The sequence below is a fragment of the Rhinolophus hipposideros genome (genome assembly GCF_964194185.1).
Source record: "Rhinolophus hipposideros genome assembly, chromosome: 8".
In the NCBI taxonomy this organism is placed as follows: domain Eukaryota; kingdom Metazoa; phylum Chordata; class Mammalia; order Chiroptera; family Rhinolophidae; genus Rhinolophus; species Rhinolophus hipposideros.
In genome coordinates, this window is record NC_138054.1 from 31,985,133 (window position 1) to 32,012,435 (window position 27,303).

General features: G+C 33.5%; 1 protein-coding gene across 3 annotated transcripts in view; it reads left to right on the forward strand.

Annotated features, from left to right (window-relative positions):
• Positions 1-26,242, forward strand: part of SYDE2 (synapse defective Rho GTPase homolog 2) — a 39,441-nt gene extending 13,199 nt beyond the window's left edge. Inside the window, exons 3-8 of one of the 3 annotated variants that reach the window (XM_081057985.1) lie at positions 710-1,812; positions 5,515-5,641; positions 12,575-12,756; positions 15,187-15,418; positions 19,557-19,604; positions 20,176-22,317. In XM_081057985.1, the coding sequence (XP_080914111.1) occupies positions 710-1,812; positions 5,515-5,641; positions 12,575-12,756; positions 15,187-15,418; positions 19,557-19,567 (1,655 nt within the window). In that variant the 3' untranslated portion in view covers positions 19,568-19,604; positions 20,176-22,317. Of the gene's footprint in view, positions 1-709; positions 1,813-5,514; positions 5,642-12,574; positions 12,757-15,186; positions 15,419-19,556; positions 19,605-20,175; positions 22,319-24,080 lie in introns of those variants that run through there. The other 2 variants (XM_081057984.1, XM_081057983.1) reach the window with 2 other exon arrangements.
• The last annotated feature ends 1,061 nt before the right edge of the window (positions 26,243-27,303 follow it).

A 27,303-nucleotide genomic window follows, 5' to 3' on the forward strand; every position in this document is an offset into this window, starting at 1 on the left:
ATAGAAACAATACAAGAAAGAAAATGTGTTTACAATTTTGAAAATTATTCAGTTAGATTTGTGATATTCAATATTCAGTTCTTGATTGACTAGAGTTCATTCTACATAAGATTTGGTGATATCTTCTAGTAGAACTTTAGAATAAGGAGGGGGTTCTTAGTTGTCAAAATTATAAACTTGTTTGGTTTTTAACGACTTTTTTAAACTAGCACTGTTATGTGGTAAATTTTTAATTTTTAGAGAATTATAATTATAGAAGTAACATTCTTATATTAGTGTAGGATTTCTAAATAAACACACCAAAATAGGAAGTATGTTAAAATAAATGTTTTAATATATTAAAATATGAAGCTTTCCTGGTTTCCTCTGATATCCATTCTTTATAGTTGTAAACTAACATACTCACTGAAGAATGTTGCAGTGGGAAAGATCTAAAAGGAACCTATGTGGCCCTTTCTCCAAACCCTCAGAATAGAAAAGCAGATGGAGAGGGAGATTCTTCTTTCCCTGTAAGCCATTTGGATATCCTTATTCTGCTTGAACATGATAATGGATATTAACCTACACATATAACTAAATATCCCCATTGAGAAGAGACAAGGGAAGAATTTCTGTTTACTTGAAAGCTCGTTAAGTTAGTGGTTTATAAAGTAGGAATCAAAATAGGAATCAAAACATACCATCTTACAATATCTTTTTTTTTTTTAAGGTCCTGGAATCCTTGCTGCTACAAATAAGACTGAACTGGGAATTATAGAACCATCTTCTCCAAGCCCTAGCCCTGTGAAAAAAGGCAGTTCAATTAATTGGTCTTTCCCGGATAAAATAAAATCTCCACGAACTGTGAGGAAACTTTCCATGAAAATGAAAAAGTTGCCAGAACTTAGCCGAAAACGGAGTGTTAAAGGAGCCTTGAATTATATAAACAGTCCAGATAATACTCCTTCCTTGTCTAAATGTAACTGTCAAGAAATTCATCATACTGTTATTTTACCTTCTGGGAGCACAAGCACAGCTGCTAAGAGGAACGTTATAAGTCGGTACCATCTTGATACCAGTGTATCTTCTCAGCACAGCTACCAGAAGAAAATTTCTATGAGTTCTAAGTATTCCTGCAAAGGTGGTTACCTCAGTGATGGAGATTCTCCTGAACTTATATCTAAGTCCAGCAAACATGGATCTGAAAACAAAATTGGAAAGGGAAAAGAAATAATTCCCAACAGTTGTAGCAAGAATGAAATTGACATTGATGCTTTTAGACATTACAGCTTTTCTGATCAACCTAAGTGTTCACAGTACATATCTGGGCTCATGAGTGTGCATTTCTATGGTGCTGAGGATTTAAAGCCACCTCGGATAGATTCAAAAGATGTCTTTTGTGCAATTCAGGTAGATTCAGTAAATAAAGCAAGAACCGCTTTGCTCACATGTCGGACGACATTTTTAGACATGGATCACACTTTCAACATAGAAATTGAAAATGCTCAGCATTTGAAATTAGTAGTATTCAGTTGGGAACCCACTCCAAGAAAAAATCGAGTGTGTTGTCATGGAACTGTTGTTCTCCCCACCTTATTCAGAGTGACAAAGACACATCAATTGGCTGTCAAACTTGAACCTAGAGGTCTTATTTATGTGAAAGTGACTCTTTTGGAACAGTGGGAGAATTCTCTTCATGGATTAGATATAAATCGAGAACCAGTAATATTTGGTGTTGATATTCGAAAAGTTGTAGAGAAAGAAAATACGGGATTGATGGTGCCACTCCTGATACAGAAATGTATTATGGAAATTGTAAAAAGAGGCTGTCAGGTATTATTTCACTGTGTTTCTCTACTATCCCTTTATCTATCGATCTAAATAAATTAATTAATCAGTTAATTAAATTTATTTATAATAAGTCTTGAGGGAAGGAATTAAAAGTAAGGCAAAAAAAATCTAGACATTTCTCTCTCCTATGCTTTATTTATATTTTATTACTATTTAGAGTATAATTCATGCCTTAATGTATGTTGTGTATGACTGAGAACATGCTTGATGGGTCCACAATTTATGCTGTGATCAGAGCTGCATTGGCCTTATACCTAGAGATCAAAATTGCTTTACAGTGTCATTCCTAGGATAAGCCAGAGCTGATAACATGGGCAAATAATTAACCAATTTAAGGAATGTTTCTCCATGGTTTGATTCCTCAGGTAGAAAGATCTAACAGTGAATCTTACAACCCTGCTTCACTCCTTTTTCTTTAGCTCCCTGCCCTTAGTTCCTACTCACCTTCAGTCCCACTCTTTGGAAAGCCTAAATTTATCTGTCTCTGGTGGGGATAGCATGGACGATGAGGAGAGCTCCAACTAATAAAAACACATTTCATTCTCTTTTCTTTTAAATAAGAAGGTGAAAGCAGCTCATTAAACAAACAACCTGGTGTTATTTGTAACAAGATATGTAAATGTTAACCAGTTAGTAGAAATCATCTTTCTTTATTTTCATTAATACATGGAGACTGTGACAGTGAGAAACAGCATATCACTGAGGATATTATTCTGAAGTATAAGAAATTGTTTATACTCATTTTTGCAACACAAATTAAGCTGGAAAATCATTATGCTCTGAGGTATTTCTACTTTAGTGCTATGAGAATTTGTAACATTGATTAAAAACATCAAAGGTAAATATCACAAAATCTGAAATATGATTTCTTTATATATAGAAAGGACTTTAAAATAACCCACCATGAACTTAAGATGGAAACTATAGAAACAGCGTAAGTTCATGGACGTTTGTATTAAGATACAGGAAACTTGGGTTCTGGTTTCTCTTCCATTATTTGCTGTGTGATGTTGGGCAAGTCAATTAATCTCTGTGGGTCTTATTATTTGCTTATCTCTACAAAATAGATGCAGCAGCTTCCTGAAGCTAAAAGGTAGGACATCTGAACTTTTGAAACCTCTTCTTGGATATCTGATCTATCAAGTTGAGTTTATGTTGCCAATGTGGGCATGTGGCTTTTAGTTTCCAATCCAAATTTTGGTCCAGTTACTTTTTTCTTAAGTTGCTCTGTTTTTCCTCCATTTTATTTCAGGCAGCATGTAGAAAGGTCAGAGAGATTAGGCAGACTTCAAAGCTAATTATTAAACAAACTTTTACAATTGAATATTAAAATAAGTAACTCAAATCGTCCTGTACTTTTATAGTCTATTTGCTGAAATATTTTATAAAGAATAGTTATATGAGACTGTTTTAACTTATTTTAAATGTCAAAGCATTTTTAGCAGTGCTTTTTATTTTAATACTTAAAGTTTAGAAAGACTTATTTTAATAAAGAACTATTTTCTAAGAAGTGAAAAGTAAATTTTGCAATTGTACATTTGGAACTGTACTTTTTAAACACCTTTTTCTTGTTTTATCTCTTTTACTTTAACCCCACTCCCACAGAAAGAGGCTTATTCTGTCTGCATTTTACAGACTAGCATACTGTTTAAATTTTGTTTATATTTTTAGCCAGTAATTGATCTTGTTTTTTCACCATGAAAATCAGGTTTTGATAGTCACTTAAAAATAGTTTATGGCATCTTTCAAATGCCGTGAAGGCTACTATCACCCATCTCTTGCTTCCACTGGGAACAATTACTATAGAAATCATACTCACGGTCCATCCAGTACAGATTCCATCTCTGATAGAGGTATCAAGAATGTACTTCAAGTGTTTGGTTCAAGAAGTCGGCCTCTGAAGTTAGGGATGTATTCTAAAATGTTTTCCTTGAAATATCTATATTAGATTTTCCCCCCCTTTATCCACCTGTAAAAATATGTTTGTAATTTCAGCTTTTGGGATAACATGTTCGATTAATTTATTACTTACTATTGAAGTATTACTTTCCTTAATTTGTTCTAGGTTTATCTCCTTCTCAAGTTCAAGGGGTTACATCCTTATGGGATTTTGAGACACTTACCTGTGCCTACACAAGAAGGGCTCTGTTCAAGTTAGTTTCTTCTAATGTAATGACGTTTCCTTTGATCCTATTCAACATTTTAGTTTAATTTTCTGTTCCATCCATCTATATAGTTCTCTCTGTCTTTCTTGAAGTGTTGTGACCAGCATACACATGCTATTCTCAGTGTGAATGCACCATGAATGTGGATGAGAGAGCAAATTTGAATTTTCTTCCCAGTACATTACTTGGTTTCCCACATTATGTTGATCCTTTGAAATATAACAGCACCTTGCATTACCTTCTCTTAGAAATAGTTGTAGGTTCCTTACTATCTTTTAATTAATACTTACTAGCTTATCTTAAATGTTTTGGATAACATTTCTCTGTATTCATTCTTGATACTTTCCTATTGAGACCCACCTTCTGTAGTGTATTCTGTCCATTAGTTAGTGACTCAGAACAGGTTAGTGTCATAAATAAACCTGGAAATTTCATTTGTGGACTTCTTTCTGTAGATCATTTATAACATTTAAAAGTGATTTCTAGTCCAAACTCATGGGGATCTCCATTGTTTGTTTTTGCTTTATTTCTGTCTTGACAATTTCTTTGTCCATAACTTCATTTCAAGGTGATTAAACTTGCTAAATAGTCTTTGATGTAGAAGGTATAGGTTACAACCACTTGTTTTCTTTAGTTTTCTGGAAGGTTTATTGTTTTAAAAAACTTCAGTTGCTTAATCAAGAATGCTTTCTCTTGACATAAACCATGTTGATTTCCTCTCAGTGAATTTATAGTGAACTTCTTAAGACTAATATTTTAGAACCTGTATGAACTAACAGTGTTTAAAAAACAAATTTTTAAAATCTATATTGAGGGGAGGACGAGAGTATCTACATCTTATATACCTTTTGAATTAGCGGTTTTATTTTACCTTCTATATGTTAATTTAATTGAATTTCCTCCATCACTTTATTTTGTGATCACAATTAACTGGATAAGTTAAAAAAAAAATCCTAGATTTGCTTTTATTTCTTTCTGAGAATCTTTTTTCTTTTTTCCTAAAAAGATAATTTTATACAAATAGTATATTGGAACCTTATTTTAGTTATATACTTTTTTATGGATAAGTAAATTGAGTTTTAAAGAGATTAAATAACTTGCCCAAATTCACAAAGGAAAGAATGATAGAATGAGGCTTTATGAATTCCAAACCCTTGTGTAACCACTGTGCTGAATGTAATATTTCAGTCTAGAGCAAAAGATGTGAAAGGGCACGACCCTGGGGCATGGAGCATATAAAACTAAAGGGAAGGGATTATATCTTTTCCTAAGGTAAGATAATCAGCACTATAGAAATGATAGTATATTGTTTGAATTTAAATGAAAGAATAGAATGTTTCTATTAAACTAATCAACATAGTCTATGAGGAAATTTTAAAAGCTGTTTTTGAGGTATTTTTAATTAAATGCCATCAGAACATATTTGATTGTCACGTTTGTGTGATTTATACATACTGTACTACTATTATATTTTCTCTTTATCCAATTTACCATAATGTGGCCATAATTTTATTTCTAGGTAGTAGGCCTGTACCGATTATGTGGGTCGGCAGCAGTCAAGAAAGAACTTCGAGAGGCTTTTGAGAGGGATAGCAAAGCTGTTGTTCTGTGTGAAAACCAGTACCCAGATATAAATGTAATAACAGGTAATAAATAGATTTTATTTTATGTACACAATCTGGAAAGACTGCATCTGCAAGAAAGAGAATTGAGATACTATTTTGTAGCCTAAATTTAATTTGGTTGTATTCTGAAGTCTTATCCTGGGAAAACTAGGGACAACTTCCTGTGAGAGGTGACTCCTCAGCTAACTTAAAAGGTGAGTTGGACTTAGCCAGGTCAAGGTTGGAGGAGGGCACTCTGTTAGCAATAAATCTGGAGGTGGGAAACTGCATGACTTGTGGCACTCGGTAAAGAGGAAAGCGCCAGGCAGGTGAGTGGTGAGAGATGGCTGTCCGTAATCAAGCCGGTGACTGGTAAGGTAGGTAGGGCAATAGGAACGAGACAGATTGGGGGTAGGAGTCAGCTGACTTCTGTAACTAGGAGAAGAAAGTCAGAGAAGAAAGTCTCTCTAAGAAGTGCATTTTGAGCTGAGATCTATATGCAATGGAGTTAATCACCGGAGTATCTGAGGCCAGAGTTCTCAGCAGCGAGAACAGGGTGAATTTTGTGATTGACAATAAAACAGGTCCTACAAACCAACCTGAAAGGTAGAAGTAATTTTAGTGATTAGAATGCCTTTTTTCCCCCCTCATGTAATGATACCTATATCTCATCATGGGAAATTTTCCTGTGTAGTTAGTCCTTGTGCCTGAATGAAGGTGAGAGGCATGTGGTTTCATGGTATCTAACTATTACAGAGCAGCTTCAGAGATGTGGTGAGAACCGTTTACGTATTTACATATAATTGCCTGCATTTTCAAGTACATAGTAAAATATTTACTGTGTTGTACTAAATAAACTTCTCCATCAGAAGTTTTTCTCAAGTCTTTCTTAAGTAGCTCCTGTAGCATTAAAGATTGGCACCACAAACTTATTATCTTAAGATTTTCATGTCCCCAAAGTGTTTGAAAGATATAAAGAAGGCAATATGGCCTGAGATGTTCCTGTGCGTCACTTAGTTTTTGGGATAAGGCCATAAGCTAATTTCTAGATCGAGTAGTTGCATTGTATGTGTCATAACATATACTCACGTCAATACCTCCTCTCGCTATTATTTTATAAAATCTTTTATTGGTCTTCCTATGAACTTCTTGTCTGCTTATAGAAAAGGAACTATAACTTTTACTTCATTGAACATAATTTACATTGAGCATACTTTAAATGCTTAATATTTGTTAATAATAATTCTCCCTTATTTGCCCTCAAATTGTAGTAAAGTAAGTTATCTTGAACTTGGATTAATTTAAAATTCCATTTATGTTAATGATTGTTTAATATATTAATTATATAAAGGATAATGATATTTGAAATGTATGTTTCACCAAGTTATAAAGTTATCTTTTTTGGAGATCTTTTAGGTTTTAATTTAATATAATTGCATTATAGGGCAAGTGTCAAACTACCAGGACATATTGAGTTCTGTTAGAACTAACAAGTCTTGCTTTGTCAAGGAACACGTGGGGCCTTTTTTAAAAAAAAATTATACCCGAGAGCATTAATAGTCTCTTTATTTGGAAGCTACAGAAAATTTTATTTCCACTAATTGTAACTCAGTTGTTTTCTTTACATTGAATGTTGCTATTCATTGTAGGTCGGTGTAGACTGCAAAACTAATGATGGTAGTAAAGATCACATGATATAAGTTAAGGAATGGGAATGAGCAATTATTGCATGCCTACTGTGTACAGAATGCTTTGTCATTGTTATCACTGCATCCACATGTATTGATTGTTATGAAATGCCAAGCGCTTCATATCTTCGTATATGTCAAAGAAGTTTGGTCAATATTCTCCTCGTTCCCTAATGCTTCTTCTAGATTATTATTACCTTTTCACTGCTAAAACTTATGCTCTTGGGGTGGCCGGTTAGCTCAGTTGGTTAGAGGGTGGTGCTAATAACACCAAGGTTGCTGGTTCGGTCCCCGCATGGGCCACTGAGGTGCGCCCTCCTTAAAAGAAAATAAAAAACAACTCACGCTCTCTTGAGGAATAAGGCTCTCTTGAAGCACATGGCACATTCCTATGCCACCTCTGCCTTTCTTATTTAACATCATCTACAGAGCTCTTGGGCATTCCTATTTATTCAGTAAAGACTGATATCTCAACTATTGTCATATTTCCAACCAAAGTCATGCCATCATCCTAAGAGATTTTAACATACAAATGACCAATCCAGAATCCATTTGTTAAAAGACCATTTTTCCCCTCATTGAATTGTTTTTGTACCTTTTCAAGAATCAATTAACCATAAATGTGAGGGTTTATTTCTGGAATCTAAATTCTATTTCATTGATCTATATGTCTGCCCTTATGCCAGTACCACACTGTTTTGATTTCTGAAGCTTTTAGTAAATTTTGAAGTTTGGAGGTGTTGGTCCTCCCATGTTCTTCTTTATGAAGATTTTTTGTCTATTTGGGGTCTCTTGCATTTTCATATGAATTTTAGAAACAGCTTGTAAATTTCTGTGAAAAAGCTAGCTAGGGTTTTGATAGGTTTTACACTGAATCTGTAATCAATTTGGGGACTATTGCCCTGTTAACAGTATTAAGTCTTCTGATCTATGAACACGGAATAGCTTTCCATTTATTTAGATCTTTAACTTCTTTTATAAGTCATTTTTTGTTTTCAGAATGCGAGTTTTGTACTTCTTTTGTTAAATTTATTCCTAAATATTTGATTTTTTGATGCTATTGTAAATGAAATTATCTTAATTTTATTTTTGGATTGTTCATCTTTAGTGTATAAAAATACAATTGATCTTTGCGTATTGATCTTGTACTTTGCTAAACTCGTTTATTAGTTCTATTAGTTTTTTAGTGGATTCCTTCGTATTTTCTATATATGAGATTATGTCATTGGCAAATATAGTTTTGATTTCTCTCTTTACAAAATGGATTCTTTTTATCTCATTTTCTTTCCAAATTGCCTTGCTATGACTTCCAGTGTACTGTTGAACACTGGGGGCAAGAGTGAACATCCTTATTTTGTTCCTGATTTTAGGAGAAAAGCAGTCAGTCTTTAACCATTAGTTATGATGTTACCTGGGGTTTTCATGAGTCCCCTTTATCAAGTTGAGGAAGTTCTCTTCTAGCCCAAGTCTGTTGAGTGTTTTTATCATGAAAAGTTGTGGGACTTTTTTCAGTGGCTTTTCTGAGTCTGTTGAAATAATCATGTGGTTTTTGTCCTTTATTCTATTGATATGGTATAAAAACATTAATTGTTTTTCAGATCCTAAGCCAACCTTGTATTCCTGAGATAAGTTCCACTTGGTCATGATGTATACTTTTTATGTGTCTTTTTTTTAAATATGTTGCTGGATTTAGTGTTTTAGTGCTTTGCTGAAGAATTTTCTGTCTGTATTTCTAAACAGGGGTCCGTAGTTTTCTTGTGATGTCTTTGTCTGGTTCTGGTAGCAGGGTAATACTGGCCTTGTAGAATGAGTTGGGAAGTATTCTTTCCTCTTCTATTTTTGGGAAGAGTCTGTGAAAAATTAATATTAATCTTTTTTTAATATTTGGTAGTATTTATCAGTAGAACAAGCTGGGTCTGGCTTTCTTTTGTGGGACGTTTAAAAATTACTAATTCAATTTCTTGTTATACATCTATTCAGATTTTCTATTTCTTCTTGAGTCATTTTCAGTAGCTTATATCTCTATATGAGTTCTACTTTCATCTGAGTTACCTAATTTATTGGCATACAGCTGTTCATAGTATTAACTTATAATCCTTTTTATTTCTGTGATGTTGGTAGTGATGTCCCTCTTTCATTCGTGATTTTAGTTGAGTCTTCTCTTTTTTTCTTAGCCTAGTTGAAGGTTTGTCATTTTTGTTCATCTTTTCAAAGAAACAATTTTTGGTCTTGTTGATTTTCTTTATTGTTTCTATTACCTATTTCATTAATGTCTACTCTGATCTTTATATTTTCCTTTCTTCTATTTACTTTGAGTATAATATGCTCTTCTTTTTCTAGTTTCTTAAGAAAGAAACTGAGGTCATTGATTTGGTTAATTGAGAGTTGACCATGCACCAGAGAGTGTTCTAGGTGCTGTGAATATAGGGGTCGAGAAGACAGAAAAGGTTTCTGTTTTCATGGAGCCTACATTCTAGTGGTGGGGGAGTAGAGGGAGGATGAAAGTGAACACAATAGACAGAAGTAGCTAATAATTAGCTAATTATTATGTTTCTTTTTCTCATTCTCTCTCTCTCTCTCTCTCTCTCTCTCTCTCTCTTTCTCTCTCTCTTTCTCTCTCTCTTTCCCTCCCCCCTCCCTCTGTGCCTCCCTCCTTCCCTCTTTCCAGAGTGTCTATTTAATATTTTCTCACTCTCCTCAAATCTCATTTTACCCATGTCACTCTTAGTGATGAACCTTGCCTCCTAACTTCACAGAGAAAATAGAAGCTATCAGATGGGAACTTCCTCTACTTTTTGTGACCCAACCTACCAACCTGCCTTCTTTGGCATACGTTCTTTTTCACTTTTCCATTATTCTTTCTGTAATAGTATAGAAATGATCTTCCTCACATTTTGGGATAATTTTAATTATTTCATATGTTCTCAGGAGTCTCTTCTTCCTTCCTTTTTGCAGGCTTTGCTCAACTGATTGTATTTCTCTCTCCTGGACCTTAAAATATCTTTTTAGGTCCATTTTAATATCTTCCTTACATTTGCATTTAAATGTTGAAGTTTCTTCCATCTTAAAAAAAAAAAAAATCTCTACTTTGATTCTGCTTCATTCCTGCCTTTCCTGCTCTTCTGTGGTTATCATCTCTCAAAGCCAGATTTCTGGAGCAGGTTGCCTATCTTTTTTTTATCTCTCTGTTTCTTTAACACTCATTTGCTTCCTAACCAACTGCAACTTGACTTCTGTGTCCTTTATTCTCCTGAAACTATGCTTACGAAAGTTGCTGATTTCCTTTACTGGTGTACATTTTTTGGTCCTTATTTTAATTTCTATCATTGTTTCTTATACCTAGTTAAAACCCGTTCTGCCTTAGAACAACAACAGGAATTTGTTAAAAATGCAGGGACATGAGGCCTGACCCCTGGAGATTCTGATTTAGCAGGACTAACATGGGGTTCTGGAATCTATTGATTTTAAAGTTCCTCAGGTTATTTCAACGGGCAGCCAGGATTAGGAAACACTGTTCTCCATAGTGTTTAACATAGTTGTTATCTAACCTAGCTAGTGTGGGTGTGAATTAATACTGTAGACTCTTTATTGAGCCGTTCTTTCCTTCCTTAGCAGCATATTTGTCAGTTTCCCTCTCCCCCCACCTCACCTCTTCTTACGACTCACACTAATTTAGCCATTCTTCCTTAGTCACCTTTGGAAGATCTTCCTGACAACCCTTCAAGAGTGGACGTACTTCAGGGCGTTTTCTTAGCACTAGGCCTTCTCACATCAGTCTGCAAGCCTCCCTGATCATCTCAATCACTCCCAAGTTTCCAGTTATCATCTTCTAAGTTTGTTCTCAGATCTGTATCTCCAGCCATCTCTTTCCTGAGCCTCAGATTTTTATATCCAGCAGTCTCCAATGTCCCATAGATACTTTAAGCTTAATATGTTCAAAATAAAACTCCTTTCTACCTTCTAAAACATGGGTTTCCTCCTTTTTCTCTGTTTCAAATAATGGCACTACTAGATTCTGAAGCCCCAAACTTAGGAAACACCTTTCTCCTTCTTTTCCCTCAAAATTACAAATGTACTTTTTACTTAGTGGTCCTGTTTTGGGAATTTATCCTACCGATATACCTTCATACATACAAAGGAAGCTCTCTATGTGCTGGAAAGACTATGATGGTAAATACAAAAGCAAGAAACAGAATAGGACATATATGCTACCTTTTATGAAACAAAGGGGGATATAGTAATATATAATTTAAATTTTCATAAATAGGTGATAATGTATGTATATTTTCATAAACAAATCCTCGAAGGATGCATAAGAAACTAATGAACCATGTTACTATGAAAATTTAAAAGATTATCAGATGGGAAACTTCCTATATGATCACGTTTAAGTTCAAACTGAGCTTTCAAACTAAGTTCTAAGCTGAAAACATGTTCTGAATCAATATTGTCTATATTTTGGTTTTTGGTGTCACAAATATTGCCTATTTGTTCTTGTGATCACATTCTAGTCTTTAGCTAGTATCTTACCTGCCTTGCTTATGTGTAATGACCATTAATTACCTTTCCTGTTTGCTCTATTATAGGTGGTATCTCTTAGTTCATAACTACTTGTGATGGATTTGGGATTGAGTTCCCTCACTCCTAGGATAGTGACAAGTTTGATGTTTTCTGTTCTTGGCTTTTGGTTTCATTTGTTTATTTTTAGGAATGTTTTCTTCTATAGTGTAGCATTAGAGATAATCCAACCATCCAGTATACTGCATATGTTTAAGATGCATCTCCAGTATTAAAGAGGAAATATATTTATATAGGTCACTTATTTGCAAGGGCTTTGGACCTTTGGTACTCTTTCACTATCAATTAAAAGTCTATAAATTTAAAATTCATATAATTGGAATAATTTAAAATTAATAACAATATGTCTTGCTTTCTTAACTTTTGTTTACATGCACTTAGAGGAGTTTTTTATGGGGGGCAGGATCGATAGGGTATATATATAAAAAATGACTTACTTTATGAGCCGTAAACCCATATGTCTGATAACTGGAAATTATGTATGTGCGTTTTTATCATGCTTTCAAAACAGTCAATTAGTGAGACAATTTGTAAGAATACAAAATGCTAGTGTTTTATTAAACTTACTTTTATGTTGTTGATTGCATTATTTTCAGAATATTAAAAGTTGGCTGTAGTAATACTTAAATTGAAAAGAAATTCACCACAGTTTTTTATTTCACTTTGAAAACCCAACTGCCAACTGTCTCTGGTTTATTTATTTTTAAAGGTGTTCTTAAGGATTATTTAAGAGAACTTCCTTCTCCTCTGATAACAAAGCAGCTTTATGAAGCTGTGTTAGATGCAATGGCAAAAAATCCCTTGAAAATGTCATCCAATGGCTGTAAGAATGACCCAAGTGACTCTAAGTATACTGTTGACCTGCTGGATTGCCTTCCTGATGTTGAGAAGGTAAGTACAACCGGTATACCTCTTTCCTGAAAGCCAGCTAATGCATTTTGTACTTAGCTCCAGAGCTACAAATAATTGTTTGGCTATTTTGACATTTGTGGCACTCATGAGTTTTAGCTCTCTTTACTAAAGGCTTCTTAAACACTGTAAGTCTAGAAACTGCTTCTTAAACAGAATAAATTGAGAAAATTTTTTTATCTTTTCTGTATATGATTTTAACGTAGGCATGAATACTCCCATAAGTTTTTAAAGAGTATTCTATTATTAAAATCATGTGTTTATTATAGAATAACTGGGAATGTATAGAAAAGAAGAATGGAAATTATAATTATCAAAATCGAAAGGCAACTATAATTAACATTTTGGTTTATTTCCTTTTAGCATTTTAAAAATATGGTAACTGTTTTGGTGCACATGGCTTAGCCTCAAGACTTAAGCAACCCTTACCACCACCATTTCCTTCCTCCTTGCCTCTTCCCATTAGTCTCCTTCCCACAACCTAAATCTTGGGACCAGTGTCTGTAGAACCAGTCCTAGCCTAACTTTTATCTGTTGTTTCTTAAAACAAAAGGGAAAAAATAAGGGGAAAAGATATGGTTGGGCTTGTCCAGATAAAGCCAACTTTACCTATATTTCTTACAATGTGAGGGCAGAAAGGGCAAGAGTTAGTGGGTAGAAATTTAAAGCCAATAGTTTCATTCAGTAGTTTACTGTAGTTTTTCTGAACGTCCTGTGATTAGACATTACTACTCCTTTGGGTAGGGGGAAGAGGACAGCTATAAGGAGGTGGGCAGATGCAGAAGGGTGAGGTGAAAGGGTAGACATATTCCTTCACCAATAAAAGGTATAATTGTAAGTGTCATTTTACATGTAAGTGGAAAAATGAGAATCAGGGAACTGAAATCTCTTGCCCAAGGTTGTGTAGCTTTTCTGAGTGTTATGTCTGTAACATGTATTTAGGTCTTTCTGGCCTGAAATCTTATATATGTATTAACATCCTTTCTAAAAGGCTACGTAATATTTCATTGAGTGGATGTGCCATATCACTATTTTCTTTTGTGTATTTGAGTGGTGAACGTATATGTATGTATTTGTTCACAAATTTCTTTTCATCTAGAATTACTTATTTATATAAGAATCTCAGTGGAATTGCTGATTTAAATGATGTGAACATTTTAAGGCTCTTAATGCATATTTTTATATTACTTTTTGAAATGGGCAAAACAATTTCATATTCTGGCTCATCTTTAGTACACAAAAAAAGATTTCTTACTTTAAGTTGCACTTTTTGGTTTTGTATTCAGAGTGAACCTAATATAAACAGTTGTGTGTGTGTGTGTGTGTGTGTGTGTGTGTGTGTGTGTGTTAACCAGTGTGTGACTAGTTTTGATTTCAAAATATTAATTATATTCTTCTCTAGCTTTCATTTCATCTTCATTTCTTCCCTGCACAGCCAAACATTGAACTGATGTTTATTCCAGCTGTCATCACTTCTTTACCACTCATGTACTGCTCAACACATTGTAATCTGGCTTCCTACCCCATCTCTCTGGACTTGTTCTTGCCAAGGTCACTAATGACCTTCTCGTCACCAAATCCAGTTGTCTCTTTTGGCTCCAGAACTACTGTGTCATTTTGTTTTTTCTCATGCTCTTTGTAAATTACAGTTTCAGTTTTCATTCATTTCTTTAATACCATTATGAACAAGAAATTACACATTCATTTTATTTATTAAATGATTGATCATATGCCACTACTTCAAAATAACATTTCTTTCCATAATTCCTTAAGCCTAAATAACGATTCCACTTCTTGATCAAGCTCCTCTTCCTAGTTTCTCTAAGGATTAAATATTTTTTCAATAAATTTGCTTTTCTAACTATACTATGCTTCCCTTTTCCATGGTGTGTCTACTTAAAATATTTATTGGTTAAGAAGGACATTGTTTTTTTTCCTAAACTGGATCATGATAGAACTTGGCCATGTTCTGAAATGGTTAGCTTCCTACATTTAAGGATGCTGGTCCCTTACTTATGACTACAGAATTACCTGTACTTCAAAATGAACACTCTTAGCCTAATCTCCTTTTCATCATAACCTTTGCTGTTGTCATTTTAGGGGAGGGAAGAGAGGAAAACATGAATGGTATGTTTACCTAGGAACTCCAGCTGAAATTTGGAATGCATTCATGGGCATTTTATAAATAGCGTGTATTTTAACCATTTAGTGAATCAAAATATGTCATTGGAAACATGGACCCTTTGTAACATTTCTATAATAAAATGTGTTTCAAGTTCCAAACATCCAACTTCAAACAAGTCTTTGAAATAACCTTTTAAAAAGTGACAACATGACTATCTGTATTTTCTACTATAAATCGTGTTCTTGAATTTACCCTTATATAACTATATTAATTGAAATTAAATGTAGGCAACCCTCAAGATGTTGTTGGATCATTTGAAATTGGTGGCTTCTTATCATGAAGTAAATAAGATGACTTGCCAGAATTTGGCCGTGTGCTTTGGACCCGTATTATTAAGTCAGAGGCAAGAGACTTCCAACCATAACAACAGAGTCTTTACTGATTCAGAAGAACTTGCAAGTGCTTTGGATTTTAAGAAACATATTGAAGTTCTACATTACTTACTTCAACTCTGGCCAGGTAAATGATTCTGTAGAAATATTTTTCTCTTTCAGTGATTGGTCTTTGAGTTAGCTAACCATTAATATGCCCATATATGATTGAAGGAAATTTTTTCTAGATTTTGCTTTTAGAAATAGTTATGAATTGATACGTACCCTTTAGCTTTCTCCATTTAAATTTTCTGCTTTTGCTGATAATAATATAGACATGTAGATCAATGTACACATTTTGGACTTGGTCAGACCTGGATTTGAATCCTGGATGTATGACTAATTAGCATTCTGACCTTGGGTAAGTTCCTTAACATCTTAGAGCCTCAGTATTATCTTCTGTCATGTGGATTTAATAATATGCTTATAGAATTTATAGGAGGATTAAAGAAAAAATTTTGTATGTAAGGTGCTCAGCACAGCTCTTGGCAAATAAGTACTCAGTAAATATTATTTTCTGTACTCCCATTTTCAGTTCAATTGCTATGAAGCAAAATTTGTATTTCTCCTTAAATCGGTTCTTCCTGACATCTTTACTGTATTCGTGAAATTATCCAGGCTTGAATTGACAGTGATCTCTAATCTTTTCATCTTTCTTATCCATCCCTGTTCTAGTCGGTAACAAAAGGCTGACAGTTATTTTCCTAATATAGCTCTTATATAGATTCAGAGCTAACAGGAATATGTATTTAATTTAATTAGATGTTCTATAAAGGATCCTGTATTTAAGTTCCAAAAGTTCCTTATCCTGAAGTAACCCCTGCTCCTACTCTCACCCTGCAAAAGACCAAACATGAAAGTACTCATGTTTAGTGGCCCGCACAGTGGTAAAAGTGCTTTGGCCCTGGAGTCAGACTTGGATTTGGATCCAGATTGTGTCACGCATCAACAGGTGGGCTCAGGCAAATACTTAGGTTTCCTGAAACCTCAGTTTGTTTCTCTATAAATAGTGCCTACCTCAGGGTTGTCGTGAAGACTGAGTTAAAGCATCTAAAACAATGAACAGTGTGTTCAGCATAGAGTTAGTCTCCAGTAAATGTGCTTTGTTACTCTTTTATAGATATATATGAGGGTAGATCAAAGTACAAAGGTTAAAATTAGCCATTTCCCCTGCATAATGATTGATTTAGTCTTTTAAAATAAATCTAGTTTTTAAAAGTGACTTAAAAATTAAGCTAATAAAAATTTTCAGCTTTCAACTTTGGAAAGTTGAAATTTTTACTTTCTTTTAAACACCGGCTGAAAAATCATTTCTAATTTATATTTTAACAGAATTAGTATATATTATTAATTATCCAAAATCCAGAGGCAGAGTCAGTTATTCAAAAATTCAGAATCAAGATTCTCTGGATAATTGGTCTGATTTCATCATGTGGTACCCAACATAAGGGATCTCTCAGGTTGAAGTTTTCAATGTGTGTTTCCTAGCTTTTCCTAAAACTGCTTTAATTCTTAAAAACATCAGGAATTGGGAGAGGAGCCATCCTGTCATTCTAATCACAAATGAAAACTTTCTTCCCTGGAGATAGCATGAAGTTTACTATCAGTACCTGAGTCCTTTATCATTAATTCTATACCAGAGGTTAATGTCATTTCATTATTTTGTAATAGCCACCTTAGTTGTGGGGATAGGAGCAAAAATTAACCTATGTCCTATCTTGTAGAAAAAGCAGGTTTAGATTTCAGATTCACTGTATTTCAATGACAACCTTAAACAACTTGCTCCTAGTTTATTAATACTTTATTCCAAAGATTTGTGTTGTTGGATTTAAAAATAATCGCCCCCTTTTATATAACCTTTTATTTTTCTTTAGTTATATAGTACCTCAGACAAAGGACAGAACAGAACAGAAAGATGAGAGGAAACAGCGGTTAGTTTTGCCCTTTATCATTTGATTTTTGAATTCAAGAAAAGGCAGAAATCAAGTAGATGTAAAGTAGTTACTGAGCCTGAGAAAAGGGACATAGAGATCGGGCCATGGCATATTGACTTGGTAAATGCCTATCTCATGCATTATAGAAGGTTTTGGCTTTCCTTGATATACATACCTTACTTATTTTTCTTTTTGGAACTCCAGAGGTAAAAACAGTTGGTTCCATCCCCCACCCCCCACTTCCTTTTTACTTTCTTAATTTTTTGTTTTGTTTCGTTTACTTTTGGGCAAGCTTATACCTTGCTTTGAGCTTTCCCTTTGATAAATCTTGTTTTCAAAGTGATAAGTTAGAACTCTAGCCTATTGGCACTGGAAGTTAAAAATCATCCTCCCAGTGGTTTTCCAGATTGCCTTTTGCCAAAGCCCTAAGGTTTTTTGGAGGCAACGCTGGGGCCAGATTGGCAACAGGTGGGGGATCAAAATGGAGACACACTTTCCTTTTGACCCAGTCTTTTCATCTTTTTCATGTAGTAGGTTTTTACAAAGTTTTGCTTTTTGAAAAATAGGTTTGCTGTATTAAGAAGAATATTGAAACTTACTGATAGGCCACCACAGGCCATCTTTATAGATGGGGAAATAACTTTAGAGAGAGTGTACCTCCAGACCAACTGTTTGCTATATCACATTTTCTGTGATGAGTAGATTTGGGGCAAGTTTTTTGGAAAAGCTATTAATTTTCCCTAATCCTTTTTGTTTCATTTTTCTCACTAAACTAAACTTCCTGAGATCAGGGACTACACTTACCCTTATCTGCCAGTCCTAACAGAGTACTTGTCACTAACTAGACGATATGTTCTGTTAAATAGGGCAATTATACTCTGAACTATTTTATATTTTTATGGTGATTAACAATATAAATCTATTGGCAGAAAACAAGATAAGAAAAGTAAGTTTCTTAGTACTTACCATTATATTTTGAAAGTTTTTCAGCAGCCTTGTAGAGTGCATTTTTCATTTTATTTTGTTGAAGGTGGGTAGTCAGCGGTGCTGGAAACTGGGACTTTTCTTTTAAGGTTAAAATTAGCCATTTTCTCTGCATAATTAATAGGAAACTATTCCACCATCAGTAGTTTAAAGAGTGAAGTTAATTTTTCAGAATTGAATTTTTAGTCTAAAAGGTACAAATATCATTATAATTGGTTTTGTAAATAATTTCCAAGAAAATGATACAAAGTAATGTTTGATAAGGACTTGGTTAAATGACTTTAAGCATGTGGCAACAAAATAAACCTGAGTTTTGCAGGTAAATGGCAGAGAATGAAGGCACAGTTAGACAAGCTTAAACAGAGTCAAAAATGTTTTACTTTGGATCACAAAACAGGTGACCTCAAGGTTAGCAGAGCTGGGTTGGCAAAAACAACAGGCAGGACACTTAAGCACTAAGAAGAACAAGAAAAGCCAGAAAATGAAGGGAGAAAAGCAAGGAGAGTTAGTAGAGATCAGCTAGAGGAGAAAAAGGAACATAAGTAATTAAACAGTGCAAAAATTTAGGTATCCATTCTGTAGTTACATCAATTAATGGCATGGGACAGTCTGTATTAATACTGTTATTAAAGGTCAAGTTAAAGTAATACCAGACCTTTATTTTGTACAAAATTTTAAGTTAAGAGCTTTTAGCTATTCATAATGTTATATGACAACCATTATGAAAATGCAGATAAGTAGAAATGTTAAAAACATACCTATATAGAGTTATCAAGTATTTTAAAATCTATGTAAAAAATTATGTGATTTCTGAAAAATACTATGAATATCACTGTAAGTCTGGAAAACTAGAACCGTGTACATGTTTGTATTATTTTTCAATTATTTGATTTTGTGCAATAGGAAACAAGCATTCAGTGTATCTTGGAGAGAGCAAAGTTGGTGGGTTATCTGAAAATAAGTTCCCTTTATCTTAGAAAAGGGAAGCATAAATGGAGAGCTACTTATTAACAGAGACTAAACAAACAGAAAGAGAAAGGTATTATGGACAGGTTTTAATAGCTATGTCTCAATATTTAGATTAAGTTTGTTTTATATACAGAAGAGCCTTAGACAAGTGTTTTGTTCAATATACAGAAAGAGTAAATGGTGAAGCCTGGTTAAGAAATAATGTGTGTCTCGATGGTAATCTGTGTGGCCAGCACAATGCATACTCTTAGAAGAAATAGTCTTGATATGAGGAATGTTATTTGAGATTGTTAGATACCTAACCAGAATGGGAAAATAAAATATCTGTACTATTTTCAGGCAATAAATGAAGACTATTAGTAGCTAATGCTGTGTAATCGAACTCAGGTAACAAGTGATCAAGTCTAGTATTTGTGCATTTTATCAAAGTGAAATTTGGGCTGCTTAGTAAATTATGACACTGCTGCTAATAGAACTGCAAAAACACCCCACAAAGGTCAGAACTTTTAGAGTGAGCACTTTAGATGCCTTTGCCTCATTTGGATGTTTGCAGACAAAGGAACTTTTTGTTTTGTTTTGTTTGTACACCAACATACCTTGCCTGCTTTTTGCTGTAGCTTTTAATTTAGAAGCTACCAGTCTAGCTACCATTTGAATTACAGCTAGATAATAATTAACTTGCACAGAAAGTTAATCAACAGTGGAAATTTGATTTGTTTGGGGATGTTATGATATAGCATGAATTACCATCACTGAGCATTCTACTTGCTTCTGTCCCTAATCTTGATTATGTCTGGTGATAGAAAAAAATAATTATGGAATGCTTTCTTTTGATAGTGTGCATGTTTTTGTTTTAATGCATGTTTTATAGTTGATTATGAAATAGCTTATCTTTAGCTCTGTTTTTTTAAGACCAGTTGGATTACTCTCACAAAGCAAATTTATTGTTTGTTTCTAGTGCAACGTTTAACTGTCAGAGAATCAACAGATGATTTGTTCCCAGAGCACAAGTCTTCCCTAAATTATTTGAGGAGGAAGAAAGAACCACCTTACATGTTAAATTTGAGTGGTACTGATTCATCAAGAGTAGTTAGGCCACGGCAAACCAGATTAGACAGTCCACTTAGTAATCGTTATGCAGGAGACTGGAGCAGCTGTGGAGAAAATTACTTTTTAAATACAAAAGAAAATTTAAGTGATGTGGATTATGATGACGTCCCTTCAGAAGATAAAGAAAATGGAGAAAATTGCAGCAAAATGTATGGACCAGATATAATGATTGAACAGCCAGTTCCCATGTCCAAAGAGTGCACATTTCAGACATATTTGACAATGCAGACAATTGAGTCTACAGTGGATCGAAAAGTCAATCTCAAAGATCTACAAGACAGTATTGATACTTTGATTGGAAATCTGGAGCGTGAGCTCAACAAAAACAAGCTTACTATGAGTGTTTGAGATTGAGATTTTTTATTTGATTTTTCATAATGTTTTTAAGTTTCAAATCTTTCTCACTTTCTTATAACTCTCACAGTAATGTTTTTATTTTTTTATTCTTGAAACTTCCAGTTAATTTCTAATAAGTTAATGTGATTCAATTAAAAATACTACTCATTAATATAATTTTTACTTATCTCATTAGAAAATTTTACTTGGGGTAAAAATCACCTGTACTGTTTGTGAATGTTTTAATAAGTCTTGCCAATTCTATGGAGATAACTTTAAATGCACTTATAAGGTTCAGATAAGTTATTAGCCTCTTAAGATTTTTGTATTTTATAGGAATTGCTCTTCTGTAGCTGCAACACATGTTCTTTTTAGAGGAGCATTGCAGCTGCTCAATTAGATTTGCAGTATGAGGCCACGTACGCTGCAACATCATTTGTTCACATTCATTTGCAATGCAAATGCTGCTATAAGAAAACCTTTTTATAAATAAAAGTGATTTAATGTATTCTGTATTAACATTCAGTAATTATTTAAGCTTATAAAAACTAAGTATTTTTATAATCCTGAAAATATGTATATATTTATAAGTACATATATGTATTGGTATTAGAATGGGGGGAGCAATTGGCTGCAGAATCACATGTATCTTTAAAGTATATATGTCATGAGGCCAAAATCATTAGCTTAAAAATGTCTTTTTCAGGGAAAGAACATTTAAGTTAAAGGAGTTGCATAGGAACACAAGAACCAAAATGCTAGACGCATCTGAATAGAAATAATAGATTTTCTTTTTTTGATTTACAGAAACACACAATATGTGAGAAATCATCTTTTAAATTGAAATTCTCTAACTTTTTAGAGGATTAAGTGCCCAGATTTCTGCACTGGTGACAGATTATAAAAATCTTTACGTATTCTATGCATTTTTATGTTCTGCTTTTTTAAAAAAAGTAATTATACATAAAGCATATTTATTTGTAGTAATACATTTATAACATTGACTTTATAATTACCGTCATTTGTTTCTAAAGAAATCTTGCCAGCATACTACATTATTAATTTTTAACTTATTTTGGCTAAGTATATTTACAAGGTAGTCATTATAGCAATCACAGCAGTGTTTGAAAATGTACATTTAGAAGCCTTTTTTATAAAATTGGAATGTATTTTTTAAAACTTTTATACCTACAGAACGTGTAATTTTAAAATTATAAATAAAATTTCAATTACCAACTTAAAGATGTAGCAGCCATTAAAAAACCTGACTTCTTGATGTTTTTCTAAATATTAAAGTATTTAACTATTTCCATGCAATATACATTGGTAAACAGAATACCTTGTTATTTAATTTGAAAATTCAATTGTTAAAAAAACAGATAAATAACTATTTTTATATGAAATTTTCATTTTTTAAAGCTTTGTATAACAGTTCAGAAGACTACCAAAAGAATTTGTGACAGGTATATATATTGAGTAAACAGTCAAAAGAAATATACTTTAAATAATTTGTAAGAATACTGTCTCAGTCTTTTGTTTGTTATATCATGTATATTGTATGAATTGAATAAGCTGTTCCAGAAATGTAACAGTTTTATTAAAATATTATTACCTTGGTGTAATGCTATTAATTATAATGATTTTAAGGGTCACTTATTTTATGGTCATTCTTTTTAAACAAACATGGAAAGTATGGACCATCATATGTTATCCATAAGTATATGTAATCACCTTTTTTTGGTCCAAAATTGAATTTTCCAGAGTCTGATATACTTTATGGGCCACACTTATTTTGTTATATTATTTTGGATGGGAATAGTTTTAAAGTTAATCTCTGCCATTTTACATAGAAAATACTAAGCATTTTTATTGTCTAAATCAGAGTCATAAATACAAACCTCTTTGATTGACTCTGCTGTATTCAGTAGAGAGCTCAATAAGTTTGTGCCTTTATTTTAAATGGCTTTTTAGTTCATCTTTTTTGAGTTTTTGTACCTGCTTTTTATAATCTTCTAGGATCTTGCTACACTGTTAGACTGTCTCTTGTCATTTTTTTCAAAGCCTGCCAGCCCTAATGTTTTTTTTAGGATTACGAACGATTTTAATTTTCATGCATGTACCTGAATAAAAATTTTAAATAATTCAGGTGGATAGAAACTAAAAAGTAAAAGTATTCCTCCCTACCGTCTACACCAGTCCCATTTCTCAGAGTAACAACCACTTTTAAAAAAAACTTGTTGAGGTAACATTAACATAATATAAATTTCAGGTGTACAACATTTTTTTATTCTTCAGGTACTACCTCCATCACTTGAGGTTTTTGCTGCTGTTTCTTCATTTGCAATTTAAGCAGAGTCTGTTGATTGTTCATTATGAATGACAAGCAATTTAGCTCACTCCATTTCTTCTCCCCATTTTGTTTTTAGGTCTTCTTTTGGTTTCCTTTATAACTTCAACTAGTAATGTTTATTTCTTGATCCACCAGGTTTAAACTATCTGTTGACTCCCACTGTGGAAATGACCAACCCTGTACTTTGTTTCCAACTCATTACTGCCCTTTACCTCCTAACTTCTTTAAGTTATACTGTTAGTTTATATAATCGACAAGAATAGATATATAAAAACTTAGGTTTTTCCTTTATGTATTGATTCTAAACACTAGAAATCAATGATTAGCAGCTATGTGCTAGGTTATGCAAAAGTATTCAGAAGTAAGCCAGGTGATTTTATCTCCTACATATCCAATCTTATGTCCTAAAGTCTATGCTGATTTAAGCAGAATTTCCATGCCAAAGGTCAAATGGGTTATTTTATCTTATAGCCATCAACTTCTCCAAATCATGCTATGTGTTATTTGCTTCATAATTGGGTCATGGCTTTTGGAGATTTTTGTTTTTCCCTGGAGTAATTGCTATTTTTTCTTTTTTGGTCAGAAGAAAAATGCTTTCTTCAGTAAACACTTCTTTTATCATACTATTGAATTACAAGTTTGTTCAGAGTGTTACAGCTCTCATCCTGGGATTCCTGAAGTATTTTCTTGCCTTTTATTTAACAGAAGAAAAATATTTTCACTATAAACCGAAAATTATTTTAAGTTTCTTAATCAACTTTATCAAACTTGGACAAAGTGATTTTTAGCTATCATCCTGGGATATGTTTTCTTTGCACGCCTTTCTTCTTTTTATTGTTTGTATCCCACTCTTTCTTGATTTGAAGTGTATTTATAAGAACCCCCTCCCTAACCACCCTCACACACCACCACACACACACAAATGGTTCATGGGAGGTAAGCTTTGAGTCCTTGCCTGTCTGACAAAGACTTTATGTCTTCATACTTCATTTTGATTGGACTTACAGTTCTAGGTTCAAACTCATTTTTCCTTTAGAACTTTGAAGAGTTTCTCTATTTTCTTCTAGCGTCCAGTTTTGCAGTAATCCAGGCAAGAAAGATGGTGATTCAGACCAGGGAAGAAGCAATGGAGGCGATGAGAAATGGTTGCATTCTGGATATACTTTGGAAGTAGGAGCCAGAAGAATCTGCCAATGGACTGTGAGAGAAAGGAATAAGGCCTAAGCAAAGGATGGAGCTACCATCAAATGAGATGGAGATAATTTCACTGTGTTTTTTAAATGAGCTCCTTAGACTGTGTTGCTGTCTTAACATAGTAGTTATTAAAATGTCTTATAAACTCCTGTTAACCATCGTACTAATGCTTCAGTACCTGGTAATGCTGGCGATAGAATCATTGCAAGAATAAGAAAGCAAGAAGACTTCATATATATATTAAGCAAAGTCTCATAACTGTCCTTGGAAAATTTCAGATTGTGTAGCTTTATATTAGGGACCCTAAAGAAACAGGTAGGGGCAGTGGTATGGTTCCTGAAAAGAATTTAGTTCCAGACCACACAATGACTGAGTCTTAGGATTTTATAATTTGAAAACAATTTTTAGGTCCTTGGATAGTGATAAAATTGTATCATGTTTAATAATAATAATAGGTGCTTATTTGAGTCTTATGGACCCGAGGACTGTGGTGCAAAAAGGAATGAGCTTTCACTCTTTTCCTTCCTTAATGTTCATTTTTAATCCTCATATTTAAGGCTCATATTTGATAAAAATTGAAATTCCAGAAATCAGTTCTTGATTGCATTCTGACTCAGCTAAACATTGCCTGGTTAACTCAGGCAGAAATTGAATTTCTTTAAAAAAAAAAATACTGTATCAGAGGGAAGGCTGTTTTAGGGTGCTAAAATGTTTTATCTCTTAATCAAAGTGGGAAGTTTCATAGGTATTTGCATATAAGTTGCATATGGAAGATTTGTGTCTTACATAAGTCAATCTTCAATTTTTTTAAAGTAATTTTTTTTTTTAATGGGAGAGCTACAGAAATGGATTTGGAAAACAAGTAGAACAAAGAGGTTAGGTGATCAGAATGACAGCAACCAAGGCTATGCCTTATTAGGGTGTCGCTGCTGTTGCCACTGCCACCAAGCACAGCGCCCCCACTCCATATGCACCCCTGAAATTAATTCTAAAACATATCTGCTCTTCTGCATCATTCTGGATTCAAAGTCCCTGATGGAAGCATCAGATTGGGTCCCGACTTCCAGGAGTCATAGAACAATCACCTAGTATCCTTTCTCCAAAACTTACACAACCGTAAATTCTATGGATATAAGAAGAGGATTCAGATACTGGGCAGGCTTTGCAGTGAAAAATATTCACAACACTACCCTAGTCTCCATCTCATCCTGTTGCTCCGAAATTGGAGTATGTCTCTCACTCCCCATACCCATCAACAGTTCTCACTAATCTCTATCCTGATTCTGTGCATTAACTTGGTCACTACTCTCTAGTCCAAACCACTAACATCTCAATCTCTTCCTGTTTCATCTTTTTTCTCATACTCTCTTCTCCGCACACCCACAATCCATTCTATCCATAGAAGCTAAAGTAATCTTATAAAAAGATAAACCACATCACTTCCTAGCCCTTTTCCCTTTGTTCCCTACGTGTGCTCTAGCAACACTGAGGACCTCACCCCTGTCTAAGGATATTTGCATCTGCCGTTCCTTCTGTCTACAATGCTCGTACAGTTTTACTTAGGTAGCTCTTTCTCTATCATTTCACTTTTCTGCTCAAACATCAGTTCAGAGGCTGCCTCTGAAAACTCAATCAGTAACCTGCTTTGAGAATGGGGTGAGGGAGAGGGGAAGAACATGAGGAGTTCTGTTTCTCCTAACAAGTACCAAATCGTTACAGTACTGTTTGATTAAACTCTAAACATTTATAACTTTGGAAAATGTTTACATTTAAACTAAATTTATGGAGAAAAACTTTAAAAAAAATATCAACACCCATTGTCACTGTTTGTCATATCACCCTAGTTTATTTTCACAAGATATTTATCACTATCTGAAACGACCTTGTTGATTTGTTTATTATCCATAAACACCCTTCTAGAATGTAATCTCCATGGCAGTGGAGACCTTGTATATCTAGTTTGTTGCCATATGCCTACGAACTATAACATAGAAGACAGACAGTCAGCTTATTAATAAATGAATAAATGTAAAGGGATTCTCAGAGAATGGGTGTCTTTCTCAGGAAAAGACTAAGAATTAGGAGATGCAACGTCTTTAATTTTTCAAATATTCACTCATGAGCAATAAATTATCTGTGGTTAAGTAAGTAACGATTATATATATATATATATATATATATATATAAAATCATATTTATATATATAAACACACACAGGGTGGCAAAAAAGTATATACACATTTTAAGAAAGGAAAAAACTATTAAAATTGTAATACTCAATATATACCAATAACAAAAGATGAATACAAGTCACGTTTGACTTCCGCAATTACAAGAGGTGCTCAAAGTGGTTACCACCAGCGTCCAATTGACTTCTGTTTACGGCGAACTACTGCTTGAGCAACGTTCACCAAAGTGTTCACTTGTATACATTTTTCGGCATCCCGGTGTATATATGTACCATGTTTTCCCCAAAATAAGACCTAGCCGGACGGACAATCAGCTCTAATGCATCTTTTGGAGCAAAAATTAATATAAGACCTGGTATTATAAAGACCCGGTCTTATTATACTATAATACTATACTTATTATACACATATATACATACATATATACATATATATACATATATTATCATATATGTATATATATTTATTTATTTTAATGATGTGTTTCTTTTGGACCTAGAGTGGACTTAGGAAAATAACTGACAAAATGTTAGTGGGTTGGTAAATTTTGGGTAATTTTTTTGTGGTAATTTTTTGCCGCAGAGTTCAGTAGAAACAATTATTTAAACATGTGTATGAAAAAGTGCACCTTACCATAAGAAAGAAGTGCATCTCTAAAATACTTTTGTTAAAATGTATCATTTGTTTCTTTACAAAGATTGTGAGCCAAAAAATGTCCTCTTAATTTTGGTCTAATTCACTCTAGTGTGCACTTTTTGCCAGCACTGGGAAAACCTATTTTTCATCTTATTAAAAGAAAATATTTTCATCAAGTTGAACAAACCTTGTAAATAGAATTCTTAATAGAATAGCGGAGGCCACTTTTGGAAACTGATGCTACATTTAATGTTTTTATTTTTCTCAATGT